At 35.5% G+C, this 17,443-nt stretch overlaps 1 protein-coding gene across 4 annotated transcripts in view; it reads left to right on the top strand.

Annotated features, from left to right (window-relative positions):
- The window catches only part of LOC131151912 (protein TIC236, chloroplastic), an 81,770-nt gene that overhangs the window by 51,710 nt on the left and 12,617 nt on the right, over window positions 1-17,443 (top strand). For all 4 annotated transcript variants that reach the window (XM_058103402.1, XM_058103404.1, XM_058103403.1 and 1 more), the window contains 8 exons: window positions 1,177-1,239; window positions 1,538-1,768; window positions 1,860-1,943; window positions 8,132-8,289; window positions 8,393-8,915; window positions 14,059-14,229; window positions 14,358-14,417; window positions 16,055-16,177. In XM_058103402.1, the coding sequence (XP_057959385.1) occupies window positions 1,177-1,239; window positions 1,538-1,768; window positions 1,860-1,943; window positions 8,132-8,289; window positions 8,393-8,915; window positions 14,059-14,229; window positions 14,358-14,417; window positions 16,055-16,177 (1,413 nt within the window). The remainder of the gene's footprint in view (window positions 1-1,176; window positions 1,240-1,537; window positions 1,769-1,859; window positions 1,944-8,131; window positions 8,290-8,392; window positions 8,916-14,058; window positions 14,230-14,357; window positions 14,418-16,054; window positions 16,178-17,443) is intronic.

The raw sequence follows: 17,443 nt of genomic DNA, 5'->3' as shown, positions 1-17,443 counted from the left end.
GATTGAATGATTTTATAACAGATCGCCATGTGATCAGATTTTGGAGGGAGGGAGGGAGAGGAGTGTTCAAATTACATGATGTGATATTAAATAATTTTACATTACTTAGGACCACAAAAGGAATCTCTGTATGTGTCATTAGATCGAATGATAGTATCACAGATTGCCCCATGATCGGATTTTGGCTCCATCTATTAATGGATGGGGTCCAGTCAAGTTAATCAAAGTCGAAATACTAGAAATAGTTTAAAAAGTCTCAAAGAATTCTAACTTTGATTGCTTTGACTGGAGGTCATATGTGATCAAATGAGATCATAATTTGAACAAATGCTTGATATAAGGTGAACTCTCGATCTAATTGTTGAAATCCAATTTTGTGGTCCTGCGGGGACCCTAGAAAAAGCCAAAAAGGTGCATCATGTAATTTGAAGCTTCCTCTACATATACAAGCTGAAGCATATGATATCACCACCTTAATGCTTAGGTGGACAGCATCTCCTTTCGTTATTTTGTGAACTATTAGAGCTTATATATAAATTTAACATTAAATATTATCTCCAGTAATGTGATATTCTTAAATTTTAATGTAGTGTTCTCACCTTATTTACTCCCAACCTTTTTTAACTTGCACTATATTGTACTATATATTTATTATTAATCTAATAATAATACATTTCTTATTGATTCCTCAGACTGATAACTTTCTAATTTAAAATTTTATTGTTATTATCTCCAACTATTTTTTTGTACCAAAAAGAAAAATGGATTTTATTTTATTTTTATGAAGGAACTAATCTTGTTGTGTAAAGTTCTTTTTTCTTATAAAAGACCGTGTTCACTTTTATCCTTGATTTTAGGGTGAGAACCTTAAGACCTTTCTAGTTAACAGTGTTCATTTTTCTTTTCCAGTATTCCAAAAAATCAAAAATGCCACATTCTAATCTACTTATCAATATATTTTTAAGAAGCTTGGAAAAATGTGGCATTGTCTCCAGTTTCCCAAGTTCTATTCAAAATTGGAGAGCTAGAATACAAGGTGGCATTTTTTAGTCCTTTGGAAAGCTGAGAATGGAAAATAAAAATGTTTTCTACCACTGAATAGGTCCTTAAAATCTCCTCTTGCTAATTGTGCTTGCAACAAATTAGTCATTTGTTTTATTTTTATTGTATCTCCAGGTTCCTTGCGTTGAAGTGAATGCCCTGATGAGAACTTTCAAGATGAAGCCCTTGCTGTTCCCTGTATGTTTATAATGTATTTGCTGGATTTGATTCTTTATATTTACAGCTGCTGATGCTTGAGCTGTATAATCTGTACCATGTTGTCAACCTTCTTTGTTATTGGAGATTTGGTTATCCCACAATATTATATTATTTTCCTTTTTCATGCTTTCTAGCTATCTGTGCAAGCAATCCTGTTAGTTTTCTTCCTATGATTATACCTCAAATTGCTGAGTGAGATAGTGCATATATTTGTTATTTGATCTTTTAAAAGCTAAAATTATGTGTCTTTTTGGTTCTTGTGTTTATCTGACTGCAGTTGGCCGGTTCAGTAACTGCCGTATTCAACTGTCAAGGCCCCTTGGATGCTCCTATATTTGTGGGTAGTGGAATGGTTTCAAGGAAGATAGCGCATTCAGTTTCTGACATCCCTCCAACGTCTGCCTCAGAAACAATAATGAAGAATAAAGAGGCTGGTGCAGTGGCAGCATTTGATCGTATCCCATTTTCATATTTATCAGCCAATTTCACTTTCAACACTGATAACTGTGTAAGTTTTCTGTAGATAGCCATGCACTCATGCATGGATCCAAACTAGAACAGGAATCTATAATCATTATCAGGTCTTGAATTTATGACAGGTTGCTGACTTGTATGGAATTAGAGCTAGTCTTGTCGATGGTGGTGAAATTCGAGGGGCAGGCAATGCGTGGATTTGCCCAGAGGTACTCTATCCATTTTTAAGGCAGTTCTCTTGTGGATTCTTTTGGTTGTGATTATCAGATTCCATGATCTAGACCAAGCATGACTTGAGGGATAATGGATTGTAGGTGATAAAAATATATCTGAAAAATCATGCTCACAAACATTTTACTGGGAGGAATATATGTTATGTGGTCCTGGCATTGCAGAAAAAAATAACAGTAATAATAATTCGAAAGTAAATTTTTTTTCTCAAAAGTCAAAAACAGAGAAGAATTCCCACTAGGAAAAGGATTTCGAGCGTTGGAGTGCTGGGTTTGCCTCGCCCAAATTTTTTTTCCTACCTGCAACTAGGGCTGTAGATGAACCAAGCTGCTCATGAGTGGTTGGGGGCTCAGCTTGATAAGTGTTTATTATCGAAATCAGTGTTTTAAAAGGCGAAGGCATAAGGTGAGGCGTTTTACCCAAGTGAGGTGTTTTACCCCTATTGAGGCGAGGCGTAAGCCTTTTGATATTTTGATTATTTTTATTTTAAAAATATAAAATAAATTTATATATACAAAAATTAATATGAAATTTATTAAGATAAATTATAAATTTTGTTGTCTGAATTGTAAACTAAAAAATTAGTTTAACAAAAATCAAAACACATTAACCAAAGCTGTCATTATTACCCATACAGTGTATTCCTGTAAGTGTAATGCCACAGCCACATGGCCTTTCCATAGTCATGTGTCTTCCTTGCAGGTTGCCTTCCCACCCAGTAAAAAAATCTTTCTTTTCTGGTTGCCTCTCTCGCACCATCTTCTCTCCACAGTCCACTACTTCCATCAAAAAGGGTCTTGAGCCGAGAAAGAGACACTCGAGACGAGAGAGAGAGAGAGAGAGAGAGAGAGAGAGAGAGAGAGAGAGACTTGAGACGATAGTGAGAGACACTCGAAGATGACCCAATCATCTCATGGCAGAGAGAGAACGAGAGAGGGAAAGAGACGAACTGCTAGATAGAGGTGGCAGCTCAGTCATGCCATTGGAGGAGCTCGTTGAAGAAGATGAGTGGCTTTTTGTCGAAGTGATGGAGCACTCATCAAAGGGAGGAGTCTTTGATCATTCGATTCTTCGTCCATTTGTGGATAGAAGCACGAACGAAAGGGCCTTTCTGCCCTATTTTTCAGTTTCTTTAATTTTTTTTTATATTATTAAAGTAAGTTAAGGGCTAGTCCCAGAATGCATGTGCCTTCCTATTGAGGCGTAAAAAAAACCCATTTTTTTCAGTGGAGAAGTATGCGCTGAACCAGAAAGCATATGCATAGTAGGATTTTTGCCTTTTGAACTATGCCTCAGTGCGTTCTAGCAGCAAAACATCTCAAGGCATGCCTCAAAAATACCTCTTTAAAATTCTGATCTAAATGAGCAATTCCCAACGGAATTTATAAGCCCAGATAGTAAACGAACCAAGCTTGAACATAGGCAGGCTCAGCTCCTTTCGTCTTGTGAGCAGCTTGATTTCAGGCTTGATTGGGCTGGTTTTCTATGCTCATTAAGGGGCTTGGTAATGAGGTTGTTAATAGGCTTGATCCAGGTTCACTAAGTGCTTCAATTCTTTTTTCTTTGCAGTATAAGGGCAGTTTTTCTTTCAAAATAAGGACTGAAAATGCCCTAGGCAGATTGTAGGGTTTCTTTTGGCCTAGCCCCAAAAGGCCATATATAAAATTTGAGTTTGATCCCCGAGCCTGAGCTTAAGCCCAAACCCAAGCTGATAATTTTAATCCTGAGCCGAGCTCGAGCCCGAGCCCGAGCCCGAGCCCAAGCCCAAGCCCAAGCTAATAATTTTTATTCCGAGCCAAGCTGGAGCCCTAGCTCGAACCAAGCCTAGCCCAAGTGCAATCATGCTAAAGCTTGGCTCAGCTTGGCTTGTTTGCAGCCCTACCTGGAAGATAGGATAACAGGCAGTTTATTGCCAACTCAAAGAAGTTTTTTTTCCCTTGATGAACTGGTAATTGTTTTTAAGAGAAGAAAGATACTATGTGGAGGATGAGGTTTCCTCTAACCAATCAATGAAGAAAAATGAAAGAACATCAACATTCAACAGTACAAAGCTAATGAAGTAAAACATTCCAGTCTCATTGCAACTTGAAGGTATCATACTGGGGCCACAAGAAATTCATGAAGTTGTCTGGAACTGGAAGTGATACAATGATAGGTTATAAACATTGATTCCCTTCCATTTAAGTATTGTATGTTTCATTGTTACATTTAGCATACAGTAGAATGAAAGCATTCTTAGGATTAAATGCAGAATTGTCCTAAAAAAAATTTTTAATTAGTCGTAAGAAAGTGGATGCTGTAGTCCCCTAAAATAATTTATCACAAGTGAAATAGTCAAAAGTTGATATAATTTCACAAAAATTGAAGATTGACAGATATATATATATATATATATATATATATTTTTTTTCAATGAAAATTATCATTTTTGAGGCACCAATTAGATTTTAGAATCCACTTTACAAGAGCAATCTTAGCATACATGATGATTGAAAATTAGAAAAATATTATTTAAATAGATTTTATTATTTAATTTTTCCAAATTTTATTGATAATTTTATTTTAATTATATTTTAATATGGTTATTTAATTTTAATTTTTATTAAAAAAAGATTTTTTATAGAATTTTTTGTTAACAATTATGTATAAAATAAATGATTTAATCCTCAAAAGTTTATTTTGGATATTAAAGTATTCTGGCAACAAGTTGTCAGAACAATTGAAACCATAAAATCTGGTTTTCAGCTTTTCTGGAAACAGCTGAAAAGCAACAACAGAACAAAAAATTTGTAACGTAAATAAAAGCGTTTTCGTAATCTTTTTTCTTCGCTGTGAGGAAACAAAGACAAAAAACAGAAATGACAACCCTAATATTATTAAGTGCCATGACATGACATTTGACACATTTACGTTAACACAAATCCATGATCAGATGTTTCCAGAAACAAAATTGGTTAAGCTTAGAATCAGTGTGTTATGTGAGCAGATCTTGTGAGCTACCTGACTCTAGCATTTCTGAGAAGTTAATTTCTTTTAAAGAAGGAAAAGAAAACCGGTTTGCTCTTGTTATTTGAAATCTTATAAGTTTGAATTCCGGAATTAAATTGTGAAATGGACTTTATTTGTCCTTTTTTATGTGTATACCCCATTTCCTGGCTTCCATTTATTTAAATTTAGAGTTGCAAGTTTATTATTTTTCTAATTCTTGGAAGAGGTCTAGGGGAAGCATTTGATGGGGGATGAAATTATGTGATCCTGGAAAATTATTTGTCCTATATTGAGTGGATTCTCCACTATCACTAAGTCTTGGATATACTTTACCTGATGTGAGATGTTTTTTGAGTTTGATTGAGCAATTATGAGATCATATGGACTTCTAGACTGGCAAATTAGAGGTTGGTCTGCTAGATAAAAATAGGGGTCTAGTTGGGAATCCTTTATTGGGTCTCTAACGCTTCTGAAATTTTTTTTTTCTTTAGTTCATTGAGAAAGCTTTTTTATTTTTCAACCATTTCTTTTTCTCATGAGACCCCATCCTATGCTATTAACAATCATCCTTTCTCTATGCAATATTATATTTGCGTTTTACAACTAAGTACAAATAATTTGTAGTCAAATATTTGATATCACATTTAAATATATAAAATTTTAGTTTCATAAAAAATTTACATGTATAAGTGTGACAGTGGTTGACCTCTGAATATGTAGTGCTGTGTTGTGTGGGCAGCACTATGGCCATGTGGACCCAGGGTGCTGAAGGTGACATCTAGACGCATTGAATACATTGAATAAGGCCCCTTTAAAATTTTGGATTAATTTGTTTATAGTTTGATCAGATCACTTGACAATGAAGTTATGAGCTGAGATAATTGGGTTTCTATTGAGTCCAGTATAATTGATGTCAAGGCACCACTGATGATAATCATAGAATTCATAGTGCTACAAGATGGGATGAGGTTTCAAATTTTGTGCTTAGTGGAACTGGAATTAAGATAACTGGAGGACTGAAGATGTTTTCTCATTTGGTAACATACAAATTATAATATAAATTTGTTGCGGTGACTACATCTCCTCATGAGAATTGCCAAGTCATATAAATAAAGCCCTGGTCTGTGGGTTATTGTAAATAGGAAAAGATTCATTACCTGGCTTCGCTATGGTGTGTTGGTTCATGTTGCTTTAAAGGAATGAGCTTCTCTGATATCCAACAGGATTGGCTCTGTTTGTCGGTTTGATTGGTGTTTTTTTTTTTTTTCCCTTCATTGTCTTTGTTTTTTGTTTTTTTTTGTTTTTTTTTTTTTTTGTTTTTTTTCATTTTGTTGAGGAGGATGTCTTATTATCCTTTTTGTACTTTACTGATCCTTTAACAAAATCTTCTTCTTTTGCTATTAAAAAAAAAAAAAAATGATTTAGAGGATTATATGCTAGATGAGGATAAGAAAAAAGTCATCATGCAGAGGATTCAACTTCCCCTGGGGTAGGATACTGTGAAGTAAAGTTGATAATGGATTATCAATAAGCCTAAATTATATTTTTATCGGGTCGATGCTTGAGTGGTTAATGGGGATGGGACTGTAAACTTATTCCCAATATGTCTACGCTGGTCAAATCCAGCTAAGTCCAGTAATTGGCCAAACCATCATGAGATAATATAAATGTATAATCCATTTTCCTCAAAAATGCTTGATACTGATCTAACACGGTATCAGAACCATGGTTGCCAAGAGGTCCTGGCTTTAGTCTTGTTGCCCATGTTTATCATGATTGTTAAAAATTATTTTATCCATTGTTCTTTTGCATGGAACTTGTGCAATACTCTTTTTTGGGTGCTTGGTGAACTGTAGGTCTGTCCAAAGTTTGTGGAAGATCTTTTGACAATTTCCTTTGCTGCTTTTGGGAATGGCATGGATGTTAAAAGGTTCTGACAGTGGGCTCTTTGTGCTGTGTTAATGGGGAATTTGGCTGGAAAGAATTGTTAGAATTTTTTAATTTTTTTCTGTAAGAGATTATCAGTAGGATTTCTCTGCAATAGGATTTGGTACTTGGCTTCTCTTTGGGCTTGGATGCTGTTTCAAGATATTAGCAAAGATTCGGGTGCTTTATTTTATTAAGTTTACATAGTTTTTTTTTTCTCTTGAGCAAGGACTTCTTGTTTTCCTTTTTTTCACTTTTTTTTTTTTTTTTTGTGACTGTTTCTTCTTCTGCTTAATAAAATTTCCTTTTCTGCAAAATTTTTTTTTGTTTTATTCTTTGTAATGGGCGATATTCATCATTTGTTTCTGTCATTCATATAAAGGTGCATTTAGGAGTTGTCTGTTATTTCAAAATCAGGCTCAAAATTGTGTTTAGGGATTTACATGTGTAGATTGAGCTAGTTCACCTTCTGACCTGAAGTCCACAAATAGTGCTGTGTTTTTGTTGGTGGTAACTTGGTATAAGATACAAATTGGGTGGCGCAATCGATTGCTCAGTCAAAGTATCCCGCATGGCTCACACACATATGAGCTTGTTTGGCTAAATAATATATAGGAAAAACTTGGTTTTTTGTCTTTTTCCACATTCTTAGCCAATGAAGTTGTTGTGTAATAATCGACTACTATTCATATTGCTTCCAACCCAAGTCTTCCATGAGCAAGTGAAAGACATTGAAGCTGATTGTTACTTTGTTTGGGAGAAACTTGTGTAAAAGCCCATTACAACCGCTCATGTCAAGCCCGCATTCCAACTTGCTGATTTATTGACTGAAGCTCTTGGGGGGGGGTGGGGGGGGGGGGGGGTTGCTTGCTTTAAATCCATTTGTAACAAGCTAGGGGCATATGATATCTATGCTCCAGCTTGAGGGGAAGTGTTACTGATCACTTTAGTTATTTAGTTTTATTTCTGTGTGTTAATATTGTGTTATTAACCATGACTTAGAAAGGGTATGAAGGTCATTGCAGTGTACATGGCACGCATTATAAATAGAGAGGGAGACCTATTTTCTGTTTAAGGTTTCCCATTTACAAAACATTCTCAACAGTTGTAAATCTTTTCCTCTCTTCTTACAATCTGACGACATCTGCCTTTATTATCTAAGAAAAAAAAAATAGAATTGTGTTGTTTTAAGTTATTTTTAAAAGATTATATTTTTTCCCTAACTGTGACATATAACCCTCTGATTTTGCAGGGTGAGGTTGATGATATGGCAATGGATGTGAATTTTTCTGGAAACCTATCATTTGGTAAAGTATTGCATCGATATTTTCCTGGTTATCATCATCTGATACCACTTACATTAGGCGATTTAAATGGTGAAACAAAACTTTCTGGATCACTTTCAAGGCCGTAAGATTCCATGGTCTCTTCTTGTTTCTGGCAGAAGCTTTTATTGTGTATTTTTTGGGCTTTCATTGTAGATCTAACCTTATACAACTATTTTTGAATATAGGAGGTTTGACATTAGGTGGACAACGCCCAAGGCTGAAGGGTCATTTAGTGATGCTCGAGGAGAAATCATAATTTCACATGATTTTATTACTGTCAGTTCCTCATCAGTTGCTTTTGAATTGAATATGAAACTTCTAACATCTTATCTGGATGCATACCAGTTAAACAAAGAAGAATTTGTTGTTAAGAGTGCCATGCCAATAGTTGTTGAAGGAGTTGAATTGGATTTACGTATGCGTGCTTTTGAGTTCTTGGTTTCTTCTTATCCTTTTGATTCTCCAAGACCTATGCAACTGAAATCGACTGGAAGGATTAAGTTCCAAGGGAAGGTTATAAAAAATTCCACCTTCACTAATGACCAAGCTTTTGCCTCTCAGAAGAATATTGAGGATGTGGCAATGACAGATAAAGGAAATATTGATAATCTTGTTGGGGAGGTTTCAATATCAGGTCTCAAATTGAATCAATTGATGCTGGCACCTGATTTAGTTGGGAAGTTGAGTATTTCACACAAATGTATCAAGGTACTTATTTTACTTCTTAACTGTTTTTTCCTTGAAATTATACTCGTTATATTAATCAACGTTCTTTTTTGGGAAATATGTTACATTATTTACCTCACCTATACAAGTACTTGAAGTGTCACACTAAAAGAAGCTAAAGATGGGTTTTTAGATCTACCTTACACTGGTGTTGAACCTTTCTGGGAGACTTGACATGGTGCATTGCTCATAGAGAGAACCTGGGTAGTTTTAGCTGCATTGCTGTCAATGTCTGTGTGACAGGCAAATGTTGATGGTTTGTGCTGAAAAATCAGTCAAACAGTTCTATCCTTGTTTTATGGCTTTCAGGTTTAAGTAAATGATGATTTTTACTTATTTTTATCAGAAATAGGAGAATTATAAATATTAGATTACTTAGAGGAGCATCCCCAATGGTAGATGGGAAAAAAAGCTCACGAGAAAGGGGTATTCCCAACCTCCACTCTTTCTATAAGAGAACCCTCTCTCAATATCCAACCTTACATCATACATGAGGAAGAGAGAGATGAGAAATCTGAGACATTTTCCAAGGGATTGCATGGTTGATATTAGTATGTCACCTCCTGTCTAAACATCTGATCCATTCTATTGAAGTTGATACTCACTTTGGATTACCTTGTGCAAAAGGAAGCTTACTCAAAAGCACTTCCCTATAGCCATTTTTCTACTAATGAGATGTTCTTGCACGCCCCAAACCCCACCATTCTCTCTTACAAAGTGTCCCTGCTAACAAGATGATCCTCTTATTATTCCCTGCCCAAAACCTGGAAAAAATTTCTCATCAACTTATGAGCTTACTTGCAAAAGAATCTTAAACACAGAGTAGAAATACGACGGACGAGGAGAGGGGCAGGCATAAATCAGATTAATACTACCCTACAATGATGTCTCCTCTAACTATCCTGTCTCTTTGACGGCTTCTTTAGCATCAGGCTTCAAAAGGATGCGACTGTAGGATCGCCACCTAAAGGGGCACCTAAATAAATGGAAGTCCAACATTCTACAGAATTTTTTTTCCTGATTTTTTGATTGAAAGTTTAATGCTGAGTTTGGATTATTTTTTGTAGGAGATTCTCTTATTTTTGGGAAGAGTAGGAAGCAATCAAAACTGTAGCTTGATTCATGGTCAATGCTGATTTTTGCGCTATGGCCCCATGGTGCCTGAAATTGTTTGGCTTTGATGGCTTCTATTCAGTTTGGATGTTTCTCCTTCCTCTTCTCCTCCTCTATATTGCAACAACATGAGCACTGTCTTGATTGCTTACAAATTACAATCCCTTATGTGAATGCATAGTGTATATTGTTTTTCTTTCTTTTTTTTCTGATAAAAAAAATTCATTGGGTGTGAAAAAAAAAATGCAAAATGAAGGACTAGATATATTCTTATAACAAAAGAAAGAAAAAGATACAAAAGGAAAAGTAGAGAGAGGAAACATAGCCAGTCTCACTGAGAATATGAAGAACAAGTCCTCTTGAAACAACTACCACAAAAAAAGCCATAGAGGTGCAAAGAAACCAATTCTATTTCAAATCCCAAAGCAACAATTAAGTCAAAGAGTGTCCATTGAAAACGTGCGCCGTGCGTGTTCCTTTCCATCCAAATGCTTGCAAAAACCAGAAAAAAATAAACACTTTTGCTCAATCTATTAGCATCTTTACCCCTTCGGAGTCCTCTAAAAGAAGCAGGAGTTTAAATTTCAATTTTCAACTAAATTTCAAGGCTTCAAAGGGATTAAGTTTTGATGGAAATTTCTACTTCTATTTCAATTTTTAAAATGATGGAAATTAATAGTAAAGCATGGTTTTTTATAATGAAACATTAAAAACTGTTAATAAACATCTTAATGCAAGATTAAGAAATGAAAAATTATAAACAAAATACGTCAATGGCAAGTATGTGGGGTACAAGGTGCAAGAATTGTAATGTTATAACCATATTCATGCTAAATTTATATAAGATAAATTCAGAGTTAAATATTAGTTATCATGTTAACACAGCTATTTAGACAGAAAAGGTTTAAAAAAATATATTGGAGCTAATTTCTAAGTTTAATTTTGCATAAAATTTCAAAAATCCAAAAGCTTTTTAATAATCTTTATTTGCAATGAAAAGGGAGATTTATTAAGACATAAATTTCAATTACTACTATAACTATCTAGCCCTCTCATCAACTATTGCATCATAAATCTGTTTTCAATTAGATGTGGTACTAATATTGCTCAGCATAAAGGTACAAGGTTTTGTGCTCTGAAATCATTGGTCATTTATTCCACTGCCAATTATGTGTCTTCATCTTCCCCCTGCTTTCCTCTCATTTGCCTTAAAATTTCCTCAATTTCTATACCATCCTGTTGTGCTGTTGAGGCCTTGCTTTTCCTGGGTGGAAGTGTGCCATGGATGTAGATATGGAGGCTTGACTTCTCTAGGGATATGTGAATCAATGGATCTTCCCCTAGTAATGAATTGATTCAGTGTTGCGATGCATATGGCATTAGGTATCATCCTGATGGCACTATTGAAAGCCTTGGCTAAGTGGTATATTCAAATTTATGGTGTTGATTACTTGGAGACATTCTCTCTTTTTATCTTCAGGTTATAATTCTTTGGTAGTTAATTTGGATGTCCCTAATATCAATGATGTTAAAAATGCTTTCTTGAATGGGGATCTAGAAAGCGAGGTTTACGTGGAGCATCCTTTGTGGTATGTTGCTTATAGGAGAGTGACGAGTTCTGTAATTGGATAAGCCATTTATGGACATAAGCACTCCTTAAGGGCATGTTTTGACAATTTTGGGTAGGTGTTTTTCACTTTAGCTTTACATGGTGTTTCTTTGATCTCTTTGTTTTTTTTACAAAGGAGACAGATGTGATGCTTCTGATGGCATACGTGAACGGTATCATTATTGCTGCCAGTGAGACTAGTGGAATTGCAGATGTAAAGCATTGGATTCAAGAGCAGTTTCAAATCAAGGACCTGGGAACACTTCAATATACTCCGGATTTTTTTATGTATGCTATTGTATTGGGAGCTAAATCAATTGATACTCCCATGGACCTTAATGTGAAATTACCACTTTACCAGCAATGACGGGCCTGATTCTGAATATAAGCATCAGTACAAGAAGCTGAGTGGGAGATGATGTGTACTTAATCATCACAAGGCCTGGCATTTTCTCTGCAGTTGGAGTTGTTAGTCTATCAGAGAGAGAGAGAGAGCTAATATTCTTCTGGTTGAAACCTCTCTCTCTTCTCTCCTATTGTCTTACCACTAGACCTAATTCTTTGGTTATCTATCTAATGAAATCGGATTCTTGAACCTCTTAACACCCTTACTTCTATTAGTATTGCTACTACCATCACTGCTTATCATTCTAGAAATGTCATTATAAATAAATTTTAGTCATGCCATTCCACTTAAGAACAGTTATTTTGCTCCATTTTTTTGCTGCTTTGTTCCATTTCTACGTGCCAAAAATTAGCTTTGTCTCACACTTAAAGCATTTCTTCTAGTAACAAAAGAAAATTAATTTAGAGATATTAAGAAACCCAATCTAAAAAGGCCAACAAGTCAAAGCTAAAAAAGAGAAGAAAAAAAATACCATGAAACAGAGATATCGTATTGAAAGAACTGTTCTCTAAACCCTTCCCGTCATTATTTATGGAGCCCTATAACTTGTCCTATATTTGTACTTTCTTTTTCTTACTCTTTCTGCAATCCAACTTCAAATCCTGACCTCTGGAGTCATTCTTGAGCCCTTAATCTCCAATTTATCTTGAGTTTTATTATCCTGATTATTTACCTCCAGCTCTTGCAAAGTTGATAAAATACCATTGCCCATGATAGCATTTTCCTGCTCCCACCTAATCTGATCACTGACTATGTATATTAATCCATACAATAATAGTTTAGATTACTATTTTTCCCTTCATCCTCAAAGGGAAGGAGCACTGCACAGTAAAACTCCCACCAACCTTTAATATTCTCAAAATGTGAGTCAGGGTTTTGAGCTAGCTTTTATATGGAGCAGCACACTTGGCTGTGATCTAGGCCCAAACTTTTGTGTTTCCACTTATTTTTTTGGCGAGCTCTTCTAATAGATGCTAAAATAATTAATTTCATCTATATCTTTTTCAAGAGTCTTAGAACTAGATGAGGTTGACAATGTGGTCAACTCCTTGGCCAAGAATTTGAATTTTGCAATGAGCTATTGTACAGAAGTAGATTAATATTAGCAAAGGTTCTTCTTTTTCTGTGTTGCTTTTGATTTGCTGAAGATAAAAGTATAAACCTTCAACCTCTCATGCTTTTACTTTGAACAATGTTATTGGAATGCTAAGGTTCCTTTTAAGATGAGGGCATTCACTTGGACTTTGACTTTAAACATGGTTAATGCTAATGACTTGTTACAGGTACCATAAGGCTATCAGCCTAGTTATTCGTATGAGTGTTTAGAGTATAACGAGACTAATGTCCATATATTTCTTCATTGTTGTGTGGCTAGATAGCTTTGAGCTACCTTTTCCTCTGTTTTTGGCAGTGTGTGTCAGAACCCAAAATGTGACTTCATGTTGGTGCAGTTTTGGGGTTTGGGAAGAAGCAAAAGAGGGAATGACTTTGTGGAATTATGCACTGTCTACTATTTTTTCAGAATTTGTTGCTTGAGAGAAATGTGAAGATTTTTTAAAGCCAAAACAACATCATCCCATCTGTTATGGGATAAGTCATTTTCCTTGCTTCTGTTTGGGCACAGGCTTTGGTAACATTTTGGGGGAGTTCTCTTTGAGAACTCCATAGGTATTGGAGAGATGCTTTTCTTTAATTGATTTTAGCTTTTCTTTGGAGGATGTCTTGTTCTCTGCAGCTTGTGCTTCTTTCCTTCACTCATTAATGAATTTCTTTTTCCATAAGGGAGAATAAATAAATAAATTAATAAAATTTAAAAAAAGGTTTTACAACTCATTGCCTCCCAAATTTTATGTGCAAACTTATTTAATCAAGTTTAAGATTAATCGATTACTCTGATATATACCAATCTTTGGTCACTACCTACTCTCATGATATTCATTGTTTCTTCCTTATTCAATAATCAACTGGTTCTAAATTCTTAGTTCTTACTTATGCAGCTGGATGCTACTGGCAGGCCAGATGAAAGTCTTGCAGTGGTGGTTGTAGAACCATTACAACCTAGTCATGTGGAACACTCACAAAGTGGAAAATTGCTGTCTTTTTCCCTTCAAAAAGGGCAACTAAGAGCTAGTGTTTGCTATCGACCACTGCATTCAGCAAACTTGGAGGTTCTTGCTATTTTTTGTTCCTACTGTCATTTTGAAGCTGATACAATCTAGAACATTTGTTTTGAGCTTACTTATTCTCAAGGATTTGAAAAATAAGTTTATCTAAATTTTCTGTTTTATGTCTGTAGGTACGGCATTTGCCACTGGATGAATTGGAATTGGCTTCACTCCGTGGAACAATACAAAGGGTGAGTTGGCTAGATTATGCTAAGATCCTCTTCTTGTTCTCCTTTGGATTTCATTTTCCTTTTACATGCAGAATAACCACAACAATATAGGCGGGTGAAATAGGACTAGGGGGAAAAATGATGAAACAGAAATATAAGGACTGTGTATTTGGGAGTGCGTTGAATAATTATAAAACTGGGTGCTAATGCTCTACACTGACTTTAAATGATGATGAATATTTTAGTTTCAGGTATTTCCTTTTACACTATACTTCGTTGACAAATTCCACTTCCGTTTGTTGCTTGTTGACCGATTAATTTCTCATTATTTGTTTCGCACTGGCCAATATTTGTTGAGGCATTAGATTCTTAATGCTTGTATGGTAAAAATGTTGGAGATTTGCATCTACAACTAAATAAGTTGAAGATCCTTGTATAAATATTTACTGCCAAGAGGAAGTTTGGCATGTGATGGAAGTGTAAAAAATTTTGAAGAAGGCCATTAGTCGCGTGGATAGAGTATGTAGTTAAGTGAAAGGAGATTCAAAATAGTTTATTTCAACTAACAGCATGCCTTTTACCCCTTGGAATGACAAAGGGGAATTAGTAGTATTTGTTACATTGATAGAAATTTGAATGGGTCTTCTTATTCTGTTCTTTGACCTGGGATGGGGGAGGGGGGGTCTGAGGAAGGGTTGTTTGCTTTGAGCAATGCATGCCTTTGTTAATGTAAGGGAGGGTTTTAGAGATGCAATGGATATCTTGTGTATCACAGAGAAACTATGCTTGTCTCTATTTTGTATAGGACTGGAGCTCTATTAAAAATCTACGAAATAAGCTACACAATGAGAAGAAATATATAGACCATGTTATCCTTCACCAACCCCAAGAAAAAGCCTCAAAATAGTTGAAAATCCGGTGCTTACTATATTATCCTTCACCAACTCCAAGAAAGCCTGAGAACAGTTGAAAATATGGTGTTTGCTTTCTTTTAAAATGGTGAAGAGCATGAGTAAGCATCAAAGCTTTCAGCTGCCAATGATAAATGACCAGTTGGAATGGCACAATGATACAGATTCTGTTTGTGAGGAGGCATTCCAATTGGAGAGGATTAGCTGACTTGAAATTAAGCTTCCATTCATCTATGTTCATTTTCTATCAGGTGGTTAATATTATGTTTTAGCATCCTAAATTATGATTATTCAATGAGAAAGAGAGTGTAAAATAGAGATATAGAGATTCCGGAGGATGTGAAAACTATGTTGGCACATAAGATGCCCTTTTTAGCTTCCTCCTTTGCTGTATTAGTCCAAAATTTTTGGAATTTGTTCCATGTCTAATATGTCTAAACCAACTTGTAGACATTTTTTTCACATTGGATTTTCAGTTCAATAATAGCTTTTCTTTTTCATGAAACTATATTTTGGCTTTCACTTTGTATTGTGATGCCATACATGGCTGCTTCTGTTTCTGTGATATCATGTGACCTGAATTTTACTAGCTGCATTACTAGAATCATAATCTGTTTGAAGCTTGATAATTTCCTATTTAATAATTTCTTTATGAGCAATTCCATGTTTAATAGTTGTTAATCACCAAATGCAGTTTGCCAAATTGTTACTCAGACATTAGATGCTTTTTTTAATTAAAATTTTCAGGCAGAGATTCAACTTAATCTCCAAAAAAGAAGAGGTCTTGGAGTGTTATCTGTGCTGCGGCCAAAATTCAGTGGTGTGCTGGGTGAAGCCCTAGATGTGGCTGCTAGATGGAGTGGAGATGTTGTGAGTACCTCTTTCTGTTGTTTCCCTCTCCTATTTACCAGTGTTCTATTCAAGAATCCTGCAAGCTGAGAAATTAATGTTAGCATAAAATAACTGTCTTTACTTGTATTGGCTTATTTACTACTCTTGAGTCATAGTTGTTAGAATCTTGCAATGCACAATTCAATTCATATGATTCGTATCACTTCTACACCAAGTCGATTTGAATCTTACTAGTGAATCTTGAAACAGCTGAATCTTTGTGAATCTATCAATTCACCGTTGTGAATCTATCGAGCATTTTTGTCATCAGTATTTCATGTATGAAATAGCAGGCTGGTTCATGAATTCATTTTTCTTGAAACATCTCTATTAATCTCCTCTCTTTCTTCTCCTTTCTTGCCTAACTTAAACTCGTATGGTCATATTACAACAAATGAGAAATAAGGAAAGTGCAAACTAGAATAGGAAGAACCAGATTTCAGTCACTGATGCAATGTGAGCTTCGAGGCCTGTGACGCAAATTCATCGCATTTTGAACTTCGGAATTTTTTGGAAGTCTTGTTATTTTATTGTTTTCCAGGTTTTTTCCCTTATTTTTGCATCAATTTTTAGTAGTATTTTGTTTAGGGAATGACCTGGTAGATTCTAAGGTTTAGTTATTAGGAAAGAAGTATCCTAATAGCATCTAGGTTTCCTAATTTTGTTTGCTGGATTCCCAAGCATAACAGGCCTATAAGTATGTGACTGCAAGAGGTTTTGGAGTTGAATTATGAATTAATTTGTATTAGGGTTGGAGCCTGGAGTTCCTGTCTCTCTTGTTTGTGTGCCTGTGTGGTATCTCTGTCCTGTGAGTTCCATGGAGCAACAACTTGGTATCAGAGCCAGCCTAGTGCTGTACTGCCACCGCCACCCCACCTCCATTGGTCCTCCTTCTACAATGCCATCCTTGTTTTCTGTTGTACCCCTTCAACCACCACAAATCTGCAAGAATCATTGCCCTCACCATTTGCCACCTCATCATAAACAACCAGAGAAGCTGACCTTTGCTGCTTTATCTCCTACCAACCAGCTCAAAGTCGACACCACAGCCAGGATTCTTCATTGCTGCCAACCAGGTTGTTTGCCAATTACTAGTCACTGACCAGCAGAGCCCCTTGTAGTCTTCTTCGCTGACCACACGACAGATTCATCAATTTATGCACCATAGAACCTATTCATAATCCTTAATCGTCCTTCATCATGAAGCCTCGTCAGTTCTCATCTTCTTCACCAGAGTCCTGTCAC

Source organism: Malania oleifera, chromosome 3, assembly GCF_029873635.1.
Source record: "Malania oleifera isolate guangnan ecotype guangnan chromosome 3, ASM2987363v1, whole genome shotgun sequence".
NCBI lineage: Eukaryota > Viridiplantae > Streptophyta > Magnoliopsida > Santalales > Ximeniaceae > Malania > Malania oleifera.
This window is presented reverse-complemented; position numbering and strand designations above follow the sequence as displayed.